We start from the raw sequence: 22659 nt of genomic DNA on the forward strand, positions 1-22659 counted from the left end.
TTCTTGCTACAACACCTTATGGAAAAACCTTAGCTATCAGATGCTACACATTAATTGTACCAGTTTCTGAATGGAATGCACCCACTCATAACTAATTCTAATAAGCAAATTTATTTCATATACAAGCCCCCAGTGCAGTTATATTTTCTCCTGTTCTGTAGGTGCCCTTCTGGTTTAAGTACAAGTCTCACATAGCTGCACTAAAGCACAAAAAAAGAATAAAAATTGCAATTCAGTGGCCAGGGAACGAGTCTGGGCTCACCTCACCTACCCCCAGACCTTTCCACCCATGCACAAAGCACTGGCCTTGTTCTTCCTCTCTCCCCAGGCACCTGCCAGCACCTATTTCCACAGGGAGGCCACTGAGCCAGACAGATCCAGCAGCTTTTTCTTCATAAACCCTGATGCAACAGCACCACCAGTGTGCCAAAAAAATTTAGGTGCCATTAGAGACATGCTGCTTAATTTAATTGATCATTTCTGCTAGAATATAATTTGTTTTTTAATTTGCTTCTAAATACACGAAGAAGGATTTAAACTCTATCCAGTGCCTAAGGCAATCTGTTTTAATCCCATCACTGATTTGTAGCCTCACTCCTTTACTCACCTTGTGTTTCTTCCCCACTTCCCTCTCAATGTTCTGCCTGTCCTTTTTGCTGTCAGGAAATAGGAATTCCACATCTCCATCCACAAAGGCATAAGGATCGATTTCAGGTTCCTGGTCAGCTTCCGTTGCTACAGCTGTTAAATATTGGTTTTTACTCTGATACTGTTGCACCAGTTCATCTGAAACCTTCAAAGGTTTCCTACATTGCACCATTAATCTGAACAGAAGAAAAATAAAAATAATTTATTTAGCATTTATAACATGGAATTATTTCTGCTATCTCACAGCATTACAAGAACCACCTCATCTTCCCACTGCCTTCCTTCACACCCCAGCTTCAGAAAACTTTTGGGAATGAAGATTAAATCATTACTCATTTAATATCACCTCCTTCCACACATCAGATCCAGCCCTGTGATTCATCCTGCCCCTCTTTCCTCAAGCACTGTCAATTCACATAAAGATTAGTAATTTATCCCAGGTCATGGCTGTCATTTATTATAAGGCACAAATGGATTCAACTCTCCACATCCACTAAAAGAAACTCACCAGGCTAAAGAATTACTCACAGCATTCCCAAAAAAAAGCCCAAGCAATAATCACAAGTAAAGCACACAAATGCCACTGTGTTCAGGAGGCATTTATATCACACAGATCAATACAAATGAAGCTTGCAGCACACCAGTCACTAATTTACTAATGAGAAAAATCAAACCACATTTGCCTTTATCAGCATTTTTCTTTTGTTAACATTCTGAGCCAAAGCTGGTAAGTACACAGAAATTAAGGCTTTCTCTCAGGAGTATTTGTTTCACAAACGTAAAACTGCACCAGGAAAAGAAAGATATTGGTGAGGAAAAAACTGCTGTGATTATGAGGTGTAGGTGTACCCCTGAACCAGCTTTATTTTCTGTATCCCAACATACAAAAGGCACCAGGTGAGGAAGATGCTCCCTCAAACAAGATGAGAAGTTCCTCCACATTCCTCTGAACTACAGAAACAGTTTGACTTTGTCAAAGACATTTCCTAGAAACAAACTGTCTCAAAAAACACCTCACAGCCAACAACAATAGCAAATCCATCCATGCTGCTCTTCCATGCTCAATAAACCAGTTTTTTAAATCTTGCAAAAACTGCCATCAGGAAAAGAGGGGAAAAAAAAAAAAAAAAAAAAAAAAAAAGGAAAAAAGATGCAAACTACTTTCTAGGAATGGGGAATTAAACACCTCTGCTGTATTTTTGACCTGCACAGAGGAAGAGAAGTTAACAGCCAGATATCCTAGGGTTTTTTGTAAGTTGTAAAACCAAACTAGGAAAGACCATGTCTTGAAGAAAAAAAGGAAATTTATCTACTTGGCTGAAGAGAATTCAAGGCAAAGGAAAAAAAAAAAAAAAAAAAAAAAAGAGGCACTAAAAAGTTCTATAAATGCACATCTTGAAAGAGTCTCTTAAACAGTGACTACAAAGAATGTCTAAAACTGTGTGTGAGCACAGAGCAACAGCTACACCACATTTACTCCTTCTCCCAGCTCACACCACATTTACTCCTTCTCCCAGCTCACACCACATTTACTCCTTCTCCCAGCTTTCCTACAGCCATTCCTGTGCTGCCACAGTGGCTTCCCACTGCCAGCAATGGGACAAAAACCAACTCCAAGCTTCTGTCTTGTGAGTAGCTGCTCTTCCAAACCAAATTCAGCACCCCATGTCCCAAAATAAAACCTAAAGCTCTCCATAATTTGATACTGATCACAGTAAGAGTTTCCTTTCACCTGAACAGAAATAAGAAAATTTGGACCAGAAATAATCAGCAGCAGTGCAGGGACAGAGGCAGCTCTGGGTGCAGCCCTCAGCTCCTCGATCACAGCCCTGAGCCCAGGTTTGTCACCTCTGCAGGCACATCCCAGTCCTGTGAAGCTGTGCCTGCATTAACAGCCCTGTCAGCACCTGCTGCTGCCCAGGGCTGTCCTTTCCCAGCAGCCTGTCCTCACAGGGAAGTGCTGTGAAACAGGGATGACAGGAACAATTCCTGCTCACTCACTGCCTCAGACAGGGACACAGCACACAGGGCCAGGGGCTCTGGTTCAGGGGTTCTGTTCTCATGGTTGGGGATCTGGTGCTGGTGATCTTTCTTGGGGGGTTTGTTTTTGCTCTGACTGGTAAAGCAAATTCATCTTGGCTCGTTCTGAAGTAAAAGAGAGCTCAGACCTAAGTTTTAACACTAAAACCACCAGAGTTTTATTTCCTCCACTGGTTCTAAGCTCCAGAATTCATTAAAACTTAAAACAGTATCCAAAGTGACCAATCCCTTTATCCCAAAGGAAATAAGAATGGTTTAAAAGCTGGGGCTTGTAACATCAGCTCTTCTAAGTGAAGACGAGCAGAAATGAAAGAAGAAACTTTAACAGGATCTCTGCAGCTGAGACTATCCCTATTTTCTTCAAATAATGAAGAAAGCAAATACTAAAGTGAAAAAGTTATTTCTATTTTTTTTGGGGGGGGGAGGTGGCAGGAAGGGACTTAAGTCCCAAAGAGGCATCATTTGGCTGCAGATTAATTTTATAATATAAAAATAAATATCATTGCTGTCAGCTAAATCAGAGCTAAAATGAGAAAAAGCTAGAAAGTCTTGCTACAGATCTGACTGTGCTTTGTGCTCCCTTTTCACAAGGATTAACTTCTGTGCTCACACCCTCAGCATTACTGCTCCTTACACTGAAAACTCCTGCCTTTGGCCTTGCTGTTCCCTCACTCCTCGTGTCGTTACTCCAGCACCAAGCACCACTTACTCTGTAACTGATGTTACATTTTCCTGTCCAGCAGGTATTACTGGATCATCTCTCAACTTATCATTTGGAAGCTGGGGCGGTAAGAACTCCACATCCTTTTTCTTTGGAACTTTATAATACTTCCAAGTGGTGTCAGCCTCATCCTCCTCCAGGGTGACGGCGGTGCCGACGTACACGGTGGGCTCGATGACCTCGGGGAAGGCGGCCGCGAAGGGCTGGGACAAACCATCCAGCCTGTCCTCCATTGCTTTAGTGGGGACCAAGGGGTCTGGTGTTGGCATCTGGTAGAAATGCTGACTCTGGGGGGTGGAGGGAGCCTTGGGCCCCCCCTCGTCGGTGCTGTCGCAGGGGTGGGGGCTGAGCGGCGGCGGCTGCGGCGAGTTGGCCAGCTCGGCCCCGTGCAGCGCCGGGGGCTTGGCTCCCTCGCCAGCTCGGATGTTGGCAAACCTCACTTGGCTGTCTGGTGCACTCATCACCAGCCTCTGACTGGCTGAATCTGCCTCCATGGCAACATCATCACTGATAGATACACGATGATGAAAAGGAGTCAAAGGGCGTTTCTGTGGCTTATCCCCTTTGTCTTGCTTCTCATTTGTCTTGTGCTTCGGAGCCGCCGGCTGCTGGGGGCCCACAGGTGGGGCCTGCCCCTGTTGACCTGAATTTCTTGGTTTGAGATTTTTGTGCCTGCAGAATTAATACAGGGAAAAAGACTCCACATTAATCTTTCAAATATGTCTACGGTGTTCTTTTTCACTAGATAAGAACCTGCTTCTAGGCCATTAAACAGCCCATGAGAGATGTCTGAAACTGAAACTGTTCTGAAGTGAAGCTGCCTCTTCTTTCTGACCAGAATCTGAGACCTGAGCAGCACTGTATGATCTTAGAATACCATTTTAAAAATTGTTACATCTGCCCTCTGAGCCAAATACACAAATAATCCTCAGAATTAAGACAGTATTTTATAACTGCTTTAGCAGAAATAGATTGTCACATGAATACCTCATCACTTTTAACTAGTGCCAGCACTGATGAATCAGTAGAACAACAGAAGAATTAGTGAATGGCTCCTGGAATTCAAACACTGATACCAGCCAAGAGAGCTGCCCAAGCCTCACTGGGTTAAGGACTGGAAAATTAACACCAAGAACCAGGAAGCCAAGCTCACTCCTACAAAAGCTATTTCCAAGCTATTACAGGGCTTTTGTAGCTGCTAACTTACAAATTTAGCAAGAGTGGGAAAAAGAAAAATGCAGTGTCTCAACTGCATTAATACAGTTGGGTCTGTTCAGTGTAAATGCACTTGAGCTTAAACACTTCATCTGCAAGTTCAAGATGCCAACTTTCAGGATCATCTGACAGAAGGAGGCACATGAAATACTGAAGTGTAGAATGAAATGTTTATGATTAAGCCATTGAACTGCACGTACATCCTCAGCCTGGCAGCTCTTTGCCACTCTTCCATTAGCAAAGTTAAGAAGCACTTGTATTGAAAAAACAGGATTAGGCAGGGATAAAAGGTAAGAGGTATCAAAATCTATTTTTACTTTAAACTCTCACACACATCCACATGTTGTTTCTCCACTTAGAATTCAAAACACATGGAATAATAAGGGGGGTTAGATCTTTGCAATTTCTCTTTAGGCAATTGCATATTTCTAATACACACCTCACATTGATTGGTTTGCTCTTAACTAGTGCTATCATAGCTAAATTCTCCTTGAAAAGAACATTTAATCCTCCTCCACATCCCAGCTCTTCTCAGGACACAAGTATTTCCACAGAACTTTAACCAACCATTTCAATAAGGGTGTTTAAAAAATGCATTTCTCTCAAAATGCTACATCCTCCAGACAGTAATTTTTTCCTAAGATACCAATATTCACTGCAAGGTAATCAGTGTAACATTTAAATCAGAGAAAGTGTTTAAACCTATTGCAACACTTCAGTCACCTAAAGATTAATATTCTGCCATAAGCACAGAAATTGAGAATTCAATGAAATTAATGCTTCCATTTATTTTAAATACCTGTATTAGCAGTCTGTGGCATTGCACCTCAAAAAAGGTTGTGTTATATATATATATATATTTATTTATTTATTTAATCTCAGACTTTTTGCCCTTTGTTTTGATCTTTTTTTTTTTCCTAGTTAATATAAAAAACACACACTGGCATCCACTCCCAGAGGAGCAGTTCCCACACAGCCACCCATGGAATGCCACTCTCCCCAGAGAGCAGGCCTGGGGTATTATTCCTATTCACCAAGCTCATCATTCGCAGCTTTCTCCCTTCAAGGCTAATGCAACAGCCCCCTAGAAGAAGTACTTAAATCCTAAATAAATATTCCTTTCCCATTCCCTGAGAAAGCTGCCCATGAGATGGTTCTGCCCATATCCACATGGAATTCCAGCCCAGGATCAGGAATTATCCCTGCACTGGCAGCAGCTCCCCTCAGCCAATTCACTCCAACCTCTGCATTAACTTCTTTGGCAGAATTTCAAGACCTCCAATGACATTTAGGAAGGGAGATACAAATTTTATTCCAGCTTTTCTCCAAGCAGCTACAGCTTAATTACTCCTGCAGGAGTGATCAGGAGGCTCTCCTGAGCTCCTCAGCCCCAGGAACATCACTGGGCTGTGCCTCTGCCAAGTGCAGTACCTTGAACAATTGCAATTTGTCCTCTGTGTGGCTTCAACAAAATCCCAGGATGCCACCTTGTCAGCTGTCTCCTCCTCACACAAGCCATTTGATGTAGCAGAATACTTCCTCCTAGGATTCAATACCAGGAGAGTTATTTGGGAGCAACATATGTTCTTCTCTTATCTTCTGGCAAAGCTCAAGAGCAGTTTGGTGACAAGGGATTCAGCAAAGAAAGGATAAATAGCCTTTTCCTGACATATTAAACTGAGAACTAAGTAAGTCATTCCTAAACAGTTAGGGGAAAAAATGAACTTCTTTAGAAATGGTTTATTAGAAGAGTAAAGGACATTCCACCAGCAGTCACAGCACCTTTAACAGAACTAATTGCTACAAGGAGCACACAAAATATTGGTATTTCTGGTTTCAGAGGATGAGTACATACTTGTTCTGTGCTCTGTTCATGTTGCACTCTTGCCAGACTCTGTCCACCACCTGGTTGGCCAGTTTTCTGGGGATTTTGCCTCCGTGATGGCTGGTACTGTCTGAGATAAATCCATCTGAAACCGAGGAAAACTTCACCCACTTCTGGGCAGACTGAGCATCAACTGCAAAGCAGCAGCAGAGGAAACAGATTCAGGCAGTGAGACAATGCAGTGTCTACCACTCCAATTCAATCACCACAGGAAGAAAAGTATTTTCTTGACTTAATGTTAGGAAATAAAAACACACAGAAAATTTAGGAGTACTAGCAGATTATTATAAGAGATTTTAAAAACCATCATATATGTTTGTGTTGTAAGGGGGCTGGATATTCTTTATCTTCAAGGAAAGCAACCTGAAACAGAAAGCCTGAGCAAAGCCAACATTATGATTTTCAAAAAAAGGGTCAAGCTTGTGTAACAGAAGATCATGGAAGGAAAAAAGAAACAAAACCTCTTCTGCACAATAAACCTCATGTAAGTCACCTAAAACTATTGGTGAGTCTCATCTGCTGTGACCTAAATCAGCTCCACATAATCACAGCTCACACCCAGGGCAGAGGGCACAGAAACTGGAAACTTAACTACAGCCAATCTTCCTGGGCTGGGAGAAAACATCACCTTTCACTAATGATCAAGGGCACAACGGGGGTTGTGGAGCTGTGTCAGAACACAGGCATGCTCACAGAGGGGAAAAAACCCAAAAACTTCCCCAGAGCAATCTAAAGTACTGGTAACAGCACCAAGTACAACAGCAGCTCTCATTTCAGCTGCTTACAGAAGAATTTGAGTTCATTTTGCCCACAGGTGGTGACATCAGTTTTTCTACAGCAAATTTAGGACTAAAGAAATGTGATTTTTTTCCTACCAAGCCAGCTGCACACAGAGCACCTGAGCCCCCTGCAAACAGTGCTGTGTTTGTAGGAGAAGCCATGGAAACGATTCCCTCGTGCAGAAACCAATTCCTTCTCACCTGTCTGAACTTCCTCTGGGGACGTGGGTGGAGTCAGGGTGACAGAGGACATGGCAGGGTCCCTGGTGGAAGCAGGCACTTGGTGGACCCCCAGGCAGGCAGTGGAGCAGTGGGGAGCCCCCACAGAGCTGGGAGCAGGGATGTCTGTCTGAGGGACCAGCACGAAGCACGCTGGGTACACCATCCTCACACCAGCTGCCAAGAGAGGCCATTGCCAGTTAGTTACACTCAAAGACATCAAATGGATCATTTCAGCAGCCACTCCTAAGCTGACAGATCCTTTGCCACCTACTGAAGCATCTCCTTGGACAAAAACCCTCTGTTGTCACCTCCATCATTACTTGATTTGCTTTATACTGAAGATTTGGGTGAATGAATAAAAAGGGCTTTATAAAGGCAGACATCCACATGCTGCTGCCTGCTTCTGTCATTTTGCTTTATAAAGCCTGCAAAAATCTTTTTTAGCATCATTTAACACTGCCAACATCCCCAGCAGCACGAGGGGCTCCAGCCATCACTGCACTACGAGCTCCTCACAGAGAAGGGATTGCATTTGCTGGCAAATCAAAGGTTTGATTTCATCAGCCCACAGCAGAACAAACCACTGCATCCAGGGGCTGGGATTTTGGGAAAAACAGCAGATAAAGGCAGTGCCTGAGTACATCAGGTTCTCCAGGACTGTGGTTTTGAAGACATCTCTAAAAGGCAAGTCTGCTCTGTCTGAATTTGCACAGACTCTGAAACAGCACAACCTGCTTTTTATGCAGCTGAGATGTCAACAGTGATCATCCAGGGGTTTTCTTATACTCTCTTAATTATTTATTTTTTTTAAATCTTGCCTCTCAGGGCACATAAGAAAAAGACTTCTTATCAATGGGTCTGTAAAATTCACTCTGAGCAGCAACTCATTGTAGATAGTCCTGAGCATCAAACAGGAAAATAAAACCCAACCACCACAGTTGCAAAGGAATCAAATGGGGTCACTTCTGCATTCACAATTTTGTTTAATCAGCCAGTTTATTTCAGTAATTAAAGGTAATCAGGCTCACCAACAAGGACTTCAACAGCAGCTAAAGAATCATCCTCCCAATCCATTTCTTCTTGTTTTTCCTCAGATCCCTCCTTCAAGTTGGATGTGACAGGGTAGAATTGCTTCCACTCCCCAATCAGCTTTTTTGTGGATGAATCAGAAAGCTTGAAGGACTGCCCTGTGAGTGTGCCATTCAACCCAAAGGGGCTCAGGATAACTACAACAGAAATAAAAATCCATTGGAGATGATACCCACCCCAAATTCCCTCTTCCCCTCTGCAATAGCAGCACTCTTATTTCAATCACCCCAAATAAACAACTTGCCATTGGTAAGGCAAAATGCAGCCCAATCATGATTTGCACTACCTGAGATTTTGGCAATAGCTTCACATTGTTAAATTTATAGGTACTGTAAGAATTGAGGAAGCACAATAAGAACAACAAATTAATCCATTCAAACAAGCAACAGGCAAATTTTCATCTTGGCTTGAAGGAGCCTCAGACACAGGTGGGATAGAGAAACACTTCCAAATCCTGGCAGAGTTGAGGTGTTTCCTCATCCTTTCATTCAGCTGCTTACAACAACAGGGAATACACGGAATCATCTGTTTCATGTTTAGTCTTGTTCATAGTAGGGAAGCACAGCTGCTGTTAAGTTGCATTCAGAAAAAAAAGCAAGTTTGGACAGTGAGCATTACTAAAGGTGTGTGGCCATGCAGCAGAAGTGATTTCTGCAGGGAGGGATCACACAGCCCCACTGACCAGACTCAGGCCCCAGCACTCCTCTGTCTTCCAGAGCACAGCCTGCATCTGCTGGGGGAACCACAGGGATTTACAGGCAAGGAAGAGCCAAGTGGAAAGGGGAGGGGTGTGAATGGGTTAAATACACTGAGCCAGAAATGGATTTCTGATAGAGGCTTGGTGAAGGTATGTGGGGGTTATAAGGTTGAAACAGCAAAATATTTAAGTCACCAATAGGACAGCACTTAGAAATGGTGCCATGAGGACAAATTACTCAATTACATGCCTAGAGGTGAATATACAAACGCTCCACCTGCAGAAGGGCCAGGACACAGCAGCTGACTGTGTGAGGACAGGGCACAGCTGGGGACAGCAGGGCACCTCTGCCCCCTGCCAGCCTGCCCCAAGGCCTGGGGGAGCACCCAGAGGGTGGATGCAGTGCCACAGGCAGCAATCCCACCTTGGAAGGGGCTGTTGGACTGCTGGGCCAGGGTGAGGTGCTCCTCACTGAGCAGGTACACGGGCTGGTGCTGGCTGATCTCCACGCTGGTGCACACGTTGCTGTCCCCGTGCAGGAAGAAGGTGAACGAGCAGGACAAGTGCTCACTGCAAAGGCAACAGCACAAAATAAGTCTGAAGTACAGGATTTCAATAAGTTGATCTCTTTTACAGCAATTCCTCCCTATATATTCATTAATGGAAGTAACCAAAACATGTAAATAGCAAGAAAATGCTAAATATATGTTCCCTTTACAAACCCAAAGAAAAATCAGTTAGAAAACAACAGGCACTAAGTTTTCAATTTCTTCAGTCTGACACTTCATATTTTGCTATCTTGAGGAAATTTAAAACATTATTTTTTACAAGACAAAAACCTGTAATTTAATATTTTTATACCTTAGGCATTTATTTCAAATCTCTAGAAATATTTCTGAATGTATTTCATTTTTAATGAGGTCATATCTAGGTTGTCCTGTCACAGCTCCACTAAGCAGAATTTAATACCAGCCAACAAGTCACTTATTTAAGAGCAAAAAGAATGGCAACAGCTTTGAGAAGTGGTTTTGTTTTGTTATTTAAATTGAATCTTATCTTCATGTTCTTGAAGCCAATCAAGTAACTAAAAATGAAATCCCATACCTACACACAAAAGAGAAGATACAATCAATTTAAAAAACTGAGGCTCAAGACATTGTTAATTAAAGTCATTAAGGCAAGTGTCAATGTTTAATAGCAGATGCTTCACTGACAGCATCTCTCATGGCCCAGAGTTTTAGGGAAAAAAACCCCAACAGGCTTGAACAGCAGAAAACTCCCCAACAATGAACATTTCTCCATCCTACAAATCTGATTTAAATGCTGTTTCCCAGTGCACAGTTATTAGTGAGCAATTACATGAAACCTTTTACTCCACAAGATCACTCTGAAGAGAATTTCTAAATTTTGGGGCCAAGCTCCCTGTAGTTGTTAGAAAAATACAGCTGCAAGGACACCCAGGAAAACATTTCATGTTGCATCCACATCAACTCCATGGTTTATGTGAAATATATTTCACCAATTTTAATTAAAGGGCAGGAAGAAAGGAAGGCAAAATGAAGCAGATCCCTGCCAGAAATGGCACATCCTCTTACCCACCTGGAAAACTCTTTTTCCCCCTTTAAAGAAGTTGTACAGGCACAACACTGCTCAGTTATAGTGGCTACAAGTTATCCCAAATGTCTGCCAGACTGATGCACTCCAGCAGAAAAGAGCAGATGTTTAAAAGCAGAAGATGCTGCTCATTTGGATGTTAAATTAGGTCCAACATCATGGCCAGAGAATGACCAAGGTCAAGGAGAACCCGAGAAGAACTTCATAGAGTGCTGGTGAGAAAATAAATCTTCCTTGGCAAGGAGGGAACAGCAAAATCCTGCTCAGTCTCAGGGAAAAAAAGGGATCAAGTCACAGGAAATGCTGATTTTAGTCAGTGAAAGCAGTAGATACTGGAGTGGATTTTTGCATGATCCCATGGAAAAAACACTCCATGAACTACTGCAGCCTAAAACTGAATGCAGCACCACTGTGTCCCAAAACCACAACCTGATCCCACCAGCCATGCCCAGGATGGCATGAAGGCTCTGGGACATTTGTGTTCCTCAGTCTAAAATCCAGTTTGGCATTCCTGGGACAGACACCAACAGCTCCAGGGCAGGGAGAACCAACAGGCACCAGAAGAATCCCATTAAAACACAACCTCCACAACTGCAGCTACTGGGAACACTTTCAGTGCCATTTCCAAGATGTTTCTTCCTCAGAGGGAGATGGTGGGATGGGGAACAGCAAGGGGAAAAGGGAAGTTTCTGGAACTGGCACAGCCCATTCAATCCATGGAAATGGATGGGGTTGGTTCACTCTCACCCACAAGCCTGAGTCAGGGAGGAGAAAGGTGGAACAGTGAGAAAAAGGCAGGAGATTTAAAACTGAGCACCAAAACCATCCAGAAATTAGAGAGAACTCTCAGAGGCTCATGGAGGAGCAGGAAGTACAGCACATTTTTATTCCAGCACCTTAAAGCAGGAGCTGCAGGAGGGAAAGCAGCTCTGAGCTCTGCTCATCTGCTGTTCAGGTTTAATTGTGTTTTAGGGGCAAAAAAGGGCAAGATCTGGATGAATCATAAACTACATAACAACTGAAACCCCACAGTGCTCAGGAACCCCAGGAAAGTTCCATTTCTAAATCACAGTGAGGATGGAGCTGAGCACGTTGATGACTCCAAGTGTAACAGAGTCACGTGGCCAGGACACACCACTAAATTCCAGTATGGAAATCTGATTAAACTTTAATCCTTATGCAAATGGTGGAAGACTGATTTTCAAACTGAATTTTATTTTCCAAACCACATTGGATGAGAGTAAAGGACGTGGCAGTGCCTTGGTTCCCAGGGACAGACACAATTCAGAAGCTCAGTAGCAGCATGACAAAATTTTAAAATAAAAGCACATATTCCCTATATACACTTTAAATGCAATTAAGCTTCACCTCCTGTAAACACCCCATTGTTAGCCAGATAAAGGGCAAACAATCACAGCATAATCTGATGGAATTCAGATAAACCAAGACAAAGGGAGGCATCAGCATGATAACAGAAGCATTTCAATTCATCACACTGCAAAACCAGTCCTGAGGAGGAGCAAGGAAAACTCAAGGTCACCATGCAAAAGCCAAATCCAAAAATACAACCAAAAAATAAAATAAAAAAAAAAAATAAAATTAAAAAAAGAAAATCTCTTTTCTCCCCCAGCTCAGCAGGGGAGAGGTTTCCAACCAAATAATCCAGTGAGTGAGCACCCAGTGCTGCCACTGCCATTGTTCCCAGCTCTGCCTCCATGGCATGGAGAGAGGATCCACTGCTGTAATTCATCCTGGAAAACCCAAAATTCACCCGATTTCCACTAATCCAGGTTATAAATGGAAGTGTTGAGCAGCAGAAGGATGCACAGCACCGGGGGGTTTCCTTTAGGGGTGCAGCAAGCACTTTCTGGCCAGCAGGATAATAAGTTTCACAGGAGAAATACACAGTAAAAAAGGGAGTCTGGAAATTCGGGATAAGGGAAACAGATCCCACCGGGACACAAAGTATCCCCTGGAAGCTTTAAAACAAAGGTCAACCTGAAAGGCAAAACTAAGACTTCAGGGACTCAAATTTGTGTTTCTTCTGAGCCACTCGTGCTCAGAAACTGCTTCCTCACATTTAAATTATTTTACAGAACGTAAGAAATAGCAATGCATGTGGAAATAATCACAAGAAATACAAATAAAGAATCCTAATTAAAACAACAACAACAACAAAAAAAAGAAATCAAAACCACGGGGAAGCTCTTTAGAGGGAGTGGAGAAAAGGAGGAAGAACATGAAGAACCAGAGCTCTACAGTACTGGATGCCCCTACACAAACTATTTTATGGACTTAGCAAGGAACTTTAGAAACATGCAGACTTTTTATTATTGTTTTGTTTAAATTAACACATTTGAACATCCTCCAATTCTTTAAGTTTCTGGAGCCTGGTTGACAGTGCATAACCTCACTTTAGGAGGAATATTCCAAAGTTTACCATAATCTAATTTTTAAAAAAAGGTGGATATGTATTTATTTTTTTCCTATAATTTCTCTAAGTCCTCCTCTAATCTTCCCAACAACTCACCTCACAGCCAAAAATCCTAATCAAGCAAAAAAATCTATCACGTATCACTTTGGGGTAAATAGGCAAATTATCTTTACAATTCAGTCAAGGACACAGTAACAGAATCAGGCTGGTGGTTTCCTGCCTGCTAACGGAGAGTTCATCCTATTTTTATTTGCAGACTATTTTAGGTAGCTCAGAAGATCACTGGTAATTTGTGCAGAGCATCTCACCACTGAAATATGAAAAAAAAAATCCCTACACCTCAACACTTTGAAATTTTACTCTGCATGAAGAGAGAATCAGTGACATCCTTAAGGTCATACATAGAAAAAAAAAAAATAGCTGATGTTAAAGCCAGCACCGATAACTCCCTTTTTTTAGTACTTTTACTACTGCCATCATTTATTGTTGCATATACTTTTATTCAGAAAATTCTGAAAATAAAATTTTAATTCTGAAAAAAACCTCTTTGTCTTGTCTGACCCTGAACATCAAGTTGCTCTGTTAATATTTCTAATTAATTTCATTAAAGTCCCAATCACAGAATTTAGGTATCAATAATCCAGTTTCCAGCTGATTTCTGAGGAGAGATATGAAGTGCCATCAGAACAAGGATTCTTTATGACGATCTGAACACACAAGAATTCAGTTAGATTGAGGTGCAATCCTGAAAGCAACTTTAAAAACAAATAAGAAAATAAAATAAGAAAGAGACTCCTTGGGAATAATGCTATTTGAAGAACCTTCAGTCCTCATCTACAGTCCATTAAATACATTTGTGTAAAACCATTTGATTCCCCCATGCTCCCTCTTCACTCTAATCACACAAAACAAAGATGTTTTTATTTCAGAGACAAAGGATTATGATTTCATGAGGGGAAAAAAAATAACCAGAAGCTGCTGTGGATAAACCCAATACAATTCCTACTTCTACCTTTTTAAGAATAACTGAAGGGTAGGAGGGGAAACCACACTAAAATCCAGATCTACAGGAGGTTTCCATTAGCAAATGTGAAAATATCTTCTTGATACAAAGGTAATTATGTCTGGTTTTGTCTCCACATCAGGATTTGTGTAGAGCTTTAGATCTTCAAAGTGCTTCCCAAGCACAGGCTGCATTAGGGCCCCACTAACCCACACTCAAATCACCTTCTCAGGACAGCACCAGCACAGGCAAGGCTCCAACTAAAAGCACATTTTAATAGTAAATAAAAAAAAAAAATCCAAATGTTTCAGCTGGAAGAGAAAATGTTTGTTTTATGTAATTACTATCTCCTGTTTTCCTAGCTTGTCTTTGTAAATTACTTCTGAGTTGAAATGGGAGCACCTTAGGCTGCCAAAGCACTGCTATCCCAACCAAAATATTTACTGAGTCCTTCCAAACTGCACCCTGAGAGTCCCTGCTCAGCAAACACACTCTGCAGAGTGGAACTGCTGCCCAGGGCTGATCCTGCCCCTCTGCTCCCACCAGGCCCCTTCCAGCAGGGCAGAACACACCTGCATTAGCAGCACAACACACAGCTAGGTAAGGCTCTAATTAATTCATTCACTTGCACCATGGTTTCAGTCTGTTAGAAAATGATGGCCAAAAATTGCTGCATCTTGGCCAGTATGGGGCATTTTCCCCAAGAATCAATCCAGGCTGACAATAACAGAATTCCCAACCCTCAGCCACCAAAGTGAAGCTTCTCCCCAGAGCTGTCCTTCAGCACAGGTGAGTTCTGGGTGCCACTTAAATAAATTCAAAAAAACCCTCCTCTTGAAAATGTGACAGTTCCCTTCTACAATAAATTCATGGGATAAAGATCACAGTCTTACAATTAAATAGATTCTTTTGGAAATAAAAATTTATAAGGAAAAAGGTTTAAGGTGACACGACCCCCATGAAGCCCTAAGTCTCTTCCCTTCCTGTTTGTTTTTTATTTTCTTTTCCTTTTAACCAGGCTGGGATACAACAGAACAGTTCTTTGGGATTATTCACACTTCCAGGTACTGAGAAGTTTCTTCTTCACTTCCCTCCCACCTTTGCAGCTCCAAAAGCCCATCCTATTTCAAACATGGCATCCCCAATTCCCACTCACCCTCCACAATCCTGAATTGCCAAACTCCCCAACCTTAATTCTGACCACAAAGGAGCAGGAAATTCAGTGTGCTTGTGCTGTGATCAGCAAAATAGGAAATAAGTAAAACACTAAAACCAGTGTAAAAATCCTCAGCCAATGCACAGCTCCATTTTCTAGGGAGCTGCACGTTCTGTATCATAAATGCAGGATCCAGAGCTGGAATTCCAGCTGCTTCCCCCACTCTGGACAAAGCCACAGAGCAGAGATGTTCTTCCAAGCATCCCTGAGTAACTCCCCATGGCCAGGCAGGGAAATACAGCAGAAAGCTGATTTTGATGATAACACAAAGCAGAAAAACATAGCTAATAGCAAAGTAGAAAAAACCCTTCCAGTTCAAAGCACATCTTTAATGATTCCTGTCAAAAGGCTCTCCAAAGCATTCTTCATGGCTGAGGATGTTTTGATTTGACTTAGACCTGAGAGTTAAAAATATTTATTTATTCCATAACTGAGTTATGTGCACTAAAACAAACATAAATGTAGCAAGCAATCTGTATTCCAGAATAAGCCACAGTTGCCTTAGCCTGCCACATTTTAAATTAACTTTATTATTAATGGGCTTAGCTTCATCCCAATAAAACCAATTTTGTTTTTATACACACTAAAACTCCAGCATGGTATTTTAAAAGAAAGGAAACTGATTTTTTTTCAGAAGGCAGCAAGAAGTTTATATATACACACAAAGGTATATATTTTTCCAGATACAATTATAAACAACACAACAAAGAGTTTGCTCACGTTCCTGTATTTCAGAACTTAAATGAGACTAATAAACCTGTCACCTTGTATTTTAGAATCCTTTAATTTGGAGCTGCAAATCTCAATTAGCTGAACTTGAGCTTTCCCAGGGAAATATACTCTTGCTATAAAGATCCAGAACATATTTGGGAAAAGGATAATAGCTCTAAACATCCCTGTGTTCCAAAGCCAGGGGAACAGCTTTTCCTGTATTGCTCTTTCCCATCCTGAAACATTTACAAACATCTTGTTAAGCCAGATTTTTTCAAAGTTCAAAATGGAAATGCATTATAAAATTGTCATTTAACAAAATCTGAAGTATCTGTATTGCTTTTGTATTATTTTATTGTTCAGTGAACAAAAAGAGCAGATTTATGCTTGAAAGCTCAAAACCTAGAGCCATATCATTTTTTCCCTTTTCCTGATGAACCAACTACCAGTGTAATTTAAGCTAAATAAGAGAAAACTGCTTTGTGATGTAAAGTGCTAAATTTGTCTGCTTGTAGTCTCTGTAGCAACCCAATATTCCAAAGAGACAATCATGTGATCAATGCTCTCAGCTCCTGCTGTTTATCCTGCACTGTCCTACTTACAGCAGCTCTCAATTCCAGCTGTCTACAGCAAAAGGAAAAACATCACCTGCTCTCCTGCCGGGACATGATGCCAGAACAGCCTCATTAGAGCTGCTGTAAAAAAATGTTGACATTGTTTGATTTAAAGATTAATGTAGGGAGGAAATTTACACTGCAAAGAGTTGAGCAGCCTTAATAGAAAATATTCCAGCATTACCAGGGAAGAGCCACTTGGTTTCAGACTAAATAGACAGAAATAAACCCAAAACCTGTGGGTGAACCTTGTTTTGGCAGTTAACTCTCTCAAGTATGAAGGAATTTTTGAGCTTTAGCACCCAGAAATCTTGTTCTGTTCCTTAATAATAATAATTCCTAACAGCATTTCAGGGGATCAAGAAGTAAAATTCTCTGTTCCTGTGGAAAGATGACCATGGGAACTGGGAAAAAAAAGAGGCAAGCTGGGGGATGAGGCAGAAATGTGGGTTAAACCAGACCAAAAGCAGCATTCCTTTTGTCTTAAGGGCAGTGAAGACCAGACAGGCAGGAGCTGATCCCACCCATGCTGTTCAAGGCCAATACAGATATTTCTGATGGCACATCAGGACCATTCCCAGGACCCAAATTTTAAAAATACCCCCAAACTCACACTGCAGCCATGGACACCCAATTCCAGATTGCAGGGCTGCTACCAAACTCAGGAATCACACCCACAGTTCCACCTCTTCCTCATGGCAAGATGAGGTAGAGCAAAAAAAAAAAAAAAAATCCCTCTCCAGAATTGTGATAAGCACATCTTCAAAACAAGATAACTACATGTACAAAGGTTTCAAATAAAGCCAAAATGGTATCTAGAATATTTTTCAGTAGCCATTTCCCATGAAGTTATATACTTATTATTTTTTATTTCCATGGGAAAAAATAAATAGGAGAATGGTGGCCTGGCATTCTAAAATCCTCAACCCAGACCTGTGGTAAACAGAATTACCCTGAAACCTGTGCAGCAAGTTATGATAACCTTATCACTTATGAATTTCCAAGTGGCTTGTGGGGTGGTTTTTGTGTTTTTTTTTTGTTTTGGGTGTGTGGTGTTTCTCTCTGATGTTTTTTCACCATATTTAAGTGAACTTGTCAGACACAAGTTCTGCTTCGCCACCCACTGCAATTGGCTGCATTATTTCCCAATTACAAGGAAAAAAAAAAAAAAAAAAAAAAAAAAAGCAACCATTCAAGTAATATAGCAGCTTTTAGCATTCTAGACTTTCAGTTGTCTATCAGATCCACCCACAAATTCAGGATTACTCAATTGTTTGCTTACTGCTATTTCAATTGTGTTAAAGTTTAGCAAGTTGTAATTATGACCAAAAACTCCAAAGAGATGCCCCTGATGTAAACACTTGGTACTTGTGCTTCATTAAGGAGTGCCATATTTGATCTATTTTAATTGTATCTAAAATTGTATTTAATCTGACAAGTTTCCTAATCATATTTATTCCAGGTATACCCCAGTAATGAGTAAGAGGAACAGTCTCATCCAAAGGCAGTTATTGAAGCAATCCAACCAGCACGGTGGGATGGAGCAGGTCACAGTCTCCACCTCACATTTATGAGGGGATTTTGGAATAAAACATACACAACCATATTCCTGAAAGCAGCAACAAAACAACTGGTTGGAAAGGAGAAAAAGAGAATTACATTCCTATTTGTCTAATTTTAATTTAAAGTGTAGCCATTCAAACCACATTATTGGGCTTCTGTAGTCTCGAAGTGATCAAAACAGGTTGTGACAAATACAGAGACTGATTTTTTTTTTTTTTTTTTTTTTTTTTGGTTTTTGGGTTTGGTGGGGTTTTTTTGTTTTTTTGGTTTTTGTTTTTGTTTTTTTTTTGTTTTGCTTTTGTTTTTGTTTTTTGTTGGGTTGCAGCAAAGACCTTCAGCAAAATCCTCTCTGTGATTTTTTTATTCATCTGGAAAACTAAAATTTAAAAATGGGCAACAAGATTCCAGCACACACAGTCCCTTTCAGGGAGCTGCTGCATCCCTGCCCTACCTACAAACAGGAGTGGAACCAGCATTGAAAGCCTTGGGGAGTTTCCCCAGGCAGGGTGATGGTGAGCTGTTCCTAGAGATGAGATCTCAGCCCATCAGGAGTGGCTCACTGTGCTCAGTGCTGGTTTGAACTGGGCAGCAGCAGGGAGGGAAGAGCAGGTCATGGCTGCTACCTCACTGCACACGACTGCACAACACAAACAGCTCAGGGGTTACTGCTCCCACAGCAAAAATTTTAAGATATTTCATATAATAGAGATTAGTTTAATGAGTTTATTTGTTTAGAAGACACATCATTAAAGAGTGAACACTAAACAATCTCATTCTGACTTCCCTGGTCACCTGCTCACGAGCCACACCAGTGTCAATTATGAACATTTAGGACTGTCCTTTTAAAAATTAAATGTACAATGACAGAATTTTTATTTTGATGTAACCTTATACAAGAAGAAAAACACCCAGCAGAGCAGCAGAGAGGAAGGCAGGGCTGCTGGAGGAGCTGTTATCACAGCCCAACACCTATTAGAAATCCCAGCTCCCTCCTGGATGCTGCACCACCACCAGCAGCTATTGTTGGGAGAGCAGAGCACAGAAAATCTCCCCTTCTGGAAGCACAGCCTTTCAAACAGAACTGGGAAAAATCCAGATGGGATCAGCTTCAAATGAAAGAAACAGCTCTATCTGCACATCCTTCAAAGGGACAGGCAGGGACAGAGAGGGGCTGAGGTCCTGCAGCCACAGCAAGCCCAGGGGAAGGAGTCACCTCCACACCAAGGGCACTGACTGCTCCATTTCCAGCCAAATTCCTTGAAACTAAAGATTTCCAGCAAGAACAACCAACCTGATTGAAATCTGCAGCTGTAAAACACAGGGAAAAAGTCTCTAGAGTGGCTGGCCAAGCCTCAAAGTGCAGGGTGAGATAAATTATGATCCAAAGCACACTGGTAGCAAACTCCACATCCCCAGGATACCAAATTACCTCAAATTACACAGGCACAGGAATTCCTTCCCAGGGTTTCTGAACCTTAATGCAAAGAACAGTCCCAAGGACAGCAGAGCAATATGGGATGAAAAACAAAAACACAGCTTCAAAGCTAATTCTTAAGATCTGTGCACCAATACTCTCAAACACTGTTGGGGGTTTAGTTTGGTTTTTAATTAAGTCAGCCACATCTACCAAAAAATTATAAACTTTGTATAGGTTTGGCTGATTAAATGGATCCTAAGGAATGAAAAATACACAGAAGTTGTACTAAGGTTTAGTTTTTGTTAGTTTTAGAGCAGCTGTCTGGTAGGAAATGTATCAGCATCCCAGGTGCAACATTCAGTGCTTTTTCCAGGCTGGCTGCAAATCCCTTTCTGTGGGGTTTGCTGCAGTGTCACATTTAACTTTTGCCATGAGAGAAATGTTCCTTTTACTACAAGAGTGTTCCAGACTTTGGAGCTACAGAGCTGGCATCACAAAGCATCTATGGCAGTGTTTGATTTTTCTCCCACAAGCCTGAATTGACCTTCCTGAAGAGCCCAACTTTCCTGAGAGCAGAGATTATCCCAATTCTAGATTTTCCTAGGAGGGATGAGCCAAATTTGCCACAAGAACACACATCTGTTCACCATTCCCCACTCCATTCCATAAAAGCCAGTGCTCAGAGCATCTCATGCTATTGAGGTATCTGGTAGGAAATACTGAAATTTCTTAACAATAAAATACCTTACACAGATCTGTTAAAGCTTTTTACATATTTTTCCAGTAGTTCTGGGTTACATATGATGAAATTGTGGGAGTAAGCACACAATTCCTTCAGTTATTTTCATCAAGCATGCTGACATTCTGACCTTCTTCAAAAAAGAATCAGAGCCTCCAAATTAAATAAACACTGCTATTTTATTTTAAAAGCTTTCATCAGCTTTTCCAGCTGCTCTAGAGAGCTTTATAGAATTACTCCAAGAAAATCTAGGACATAACTAATGCTAGTTTAAAATGGCAATTTGGTCAACCAGTTCCTCAAAGGAGGAAAGCCCAGACTGTGCCAACATGATATTGGTCAAAATAGTTAAAAGTAAACTCTTTACTCTTGATTTATAGCAGAAAAAAAAAAATGGATGGACAAGTACACCCCAGAAAGGAAACATTTGCCCTGACCAGGGTGGAGAAAGAAATGCCTGGAACTAAAGGACAAGTTTATACAAAAATTAAAAGCAGCAGTTCACAACTACTAATAGAAACACACACAAACATGTGCTTCTGCTTCTTTTGCTCCAAAACAGCTTCTAAATTTCTTTCAAGTTTAAATTTATTGCAGAAGATGCCAACAATGGCCAACTCCACACCCAAAAAGCAAAGCCACTGATCTCAAAATTTCCTGCATGCAAGATTTAACACATACATAGACACACACACAGAGAAAAAAAAGCCACACTAAAAACCCCATCATCTAAGCTTTAAATTACTTTGGATTTTAAAAGCTGATTTGGGAACAGCGATTAAACTTGTTCCAGCTAACCTAGTTTTTATTCATTTCATTATTTATTGCTAGGCAACATAGACCGTGTCAAACCACGTTAGAACCATGAGAAGAAGTCCTTCCAATTTAGATCAAAAATTCTCTGCTCTCCCTCCTCCTCCCCAGCATGGAGGCCACATGGATTCTTTTAACACCAGCATTCCCAGACACCATCCTTTTTCTGACCAGGAGCTGACATTCCAAACTCTCAGCATCTCCCATGGGATGCAATTTATCCAAAGCTCAGGTGGGAGCTGCAGAGAGCTCTCTACAATGAGCCTACAATGACTCCCAGTCACCTGCAGGTCCAGGGCAGCTCTCTCTTCATTCAGGTATCTTTTTCTTCCTTTCTGGAAGACTCTACCTTCTTTCCCAACACCCATTATCCATGGTCTGGACATGGGGACCAGCACAGAAGAGATTGCTTACCACATTTAGCATTGCTTCCTTTCATCATAAGCAAGTTTTGAAGAACTCCAAAAAGCAGCAAAATACAAAAGAGCAGAGACCCAGTATCCAGAATAAATCATACACAGGAATCTCTTAATTAAACCTTTCTTCTAGCACAAAGAATAAACCATCCAACTTCTCCAGTAAAGCAAAATGAAGCCCCTACCTCTTGTTGATGGGTTTCTCATCCTTCTCGTAAGGCTTGACGAACCATTTCCCGATGCGCACGAAGTTCCTGTTCATCAGGCACCGCTCCAGCAGGTTGTGCACGGCTTTGAACAGCAGAGTGCGGCACTCGTAGGACAGCCCGTTCTCCCAAACCCCATCTTCCTCTTCTGCAGGGCACAGGGGAAACACAAACACCTTTCAATTCCATCCTCTTGTTTCTGACACATCACAAAACCCTTTTCTCTCCCACAAGTTTTTAAGAGATATTCGCAGCATAACATGCAACCCAAAGCAGCCTGTAACGTTCAGATAACTCTTATTGATGATAGAGCTGCTAAAAGTGATCAGTTATAAAAATATCTCATCTCCCACAAGGAAAGAAGATTGAACAGTTATTTGTACACAAAGGAAACAAGCAGCACCAGCACAATAGATATTGCAGCCTGTGTGATTTGTCTGTGAGGTGGCTCGTGTTTTGGGGAGTCTGGATTCCTCATCCTGCAGAGTTAGGTGACAATTAGGCTTAAAAATAAATTTACCACAGCCAGATTTTTCATATATCATGGTGTCTTTGACTAGCATTGACTGAAGAAAGCCAGGAGCAAAAGTCAGCAATCAACTGACCCTCAATGATCA

General features: G+C 41.5%; 1 protein-coding gene across 1 annotated transcript in view; it reads right to left on the reverse strand.

Moving 5' to 3' along the window:
• MED13 (mediator complex subunit 13) overlaps positions 1-22659 on the reverse strand; it is a 50784-nt gene that overhangs the window by 15832 nt on the left and 12293 nt on the right. The window contains exons 3-10 of the mRNA XM_056506834.1: positions 22022-22190; positions 9721-9866; positions 8539-8736; positions 7490-7684; positions 6480-6642; positions 6056-6166; positions 3398-4081; positions 608-824 (exon numbers count right to left, since the gene is read on the reverse strand). Coding sequence (XP_056362809.1) covers positions 608-824; positions 3398-4081; positions 6056-6166; positions 6480-6642; positions 7490-7684; positions 8539-8736; positions 9721-9866; positions 22022-22190 — 1883 coding nt within the window. The remainder of the gene's footprint in view (positions 1-607; positions 825-3397; positions 4082-6055; positions 6167-6479; positions 6643-7489; positions 7685-8538; positions 8737-9720; positions 9867-22021; positions 22191-22659) is intronic.

This window comes from Oenanthe melanoleuca, chromosome 19, assembly GCF_029582105.1.
Source record: "Oenanthe melanoleuca isolate GR-GAL-2019-014 chromosome 19, OMel1.0, whole genome shotgun sequence".
Lineage (NCBI taxonomy): Eukaryota > Metazoa > Chordata > Aves > Passeriformes > Muscicapidae > Oenanthe > Oenanthe melanoleuca.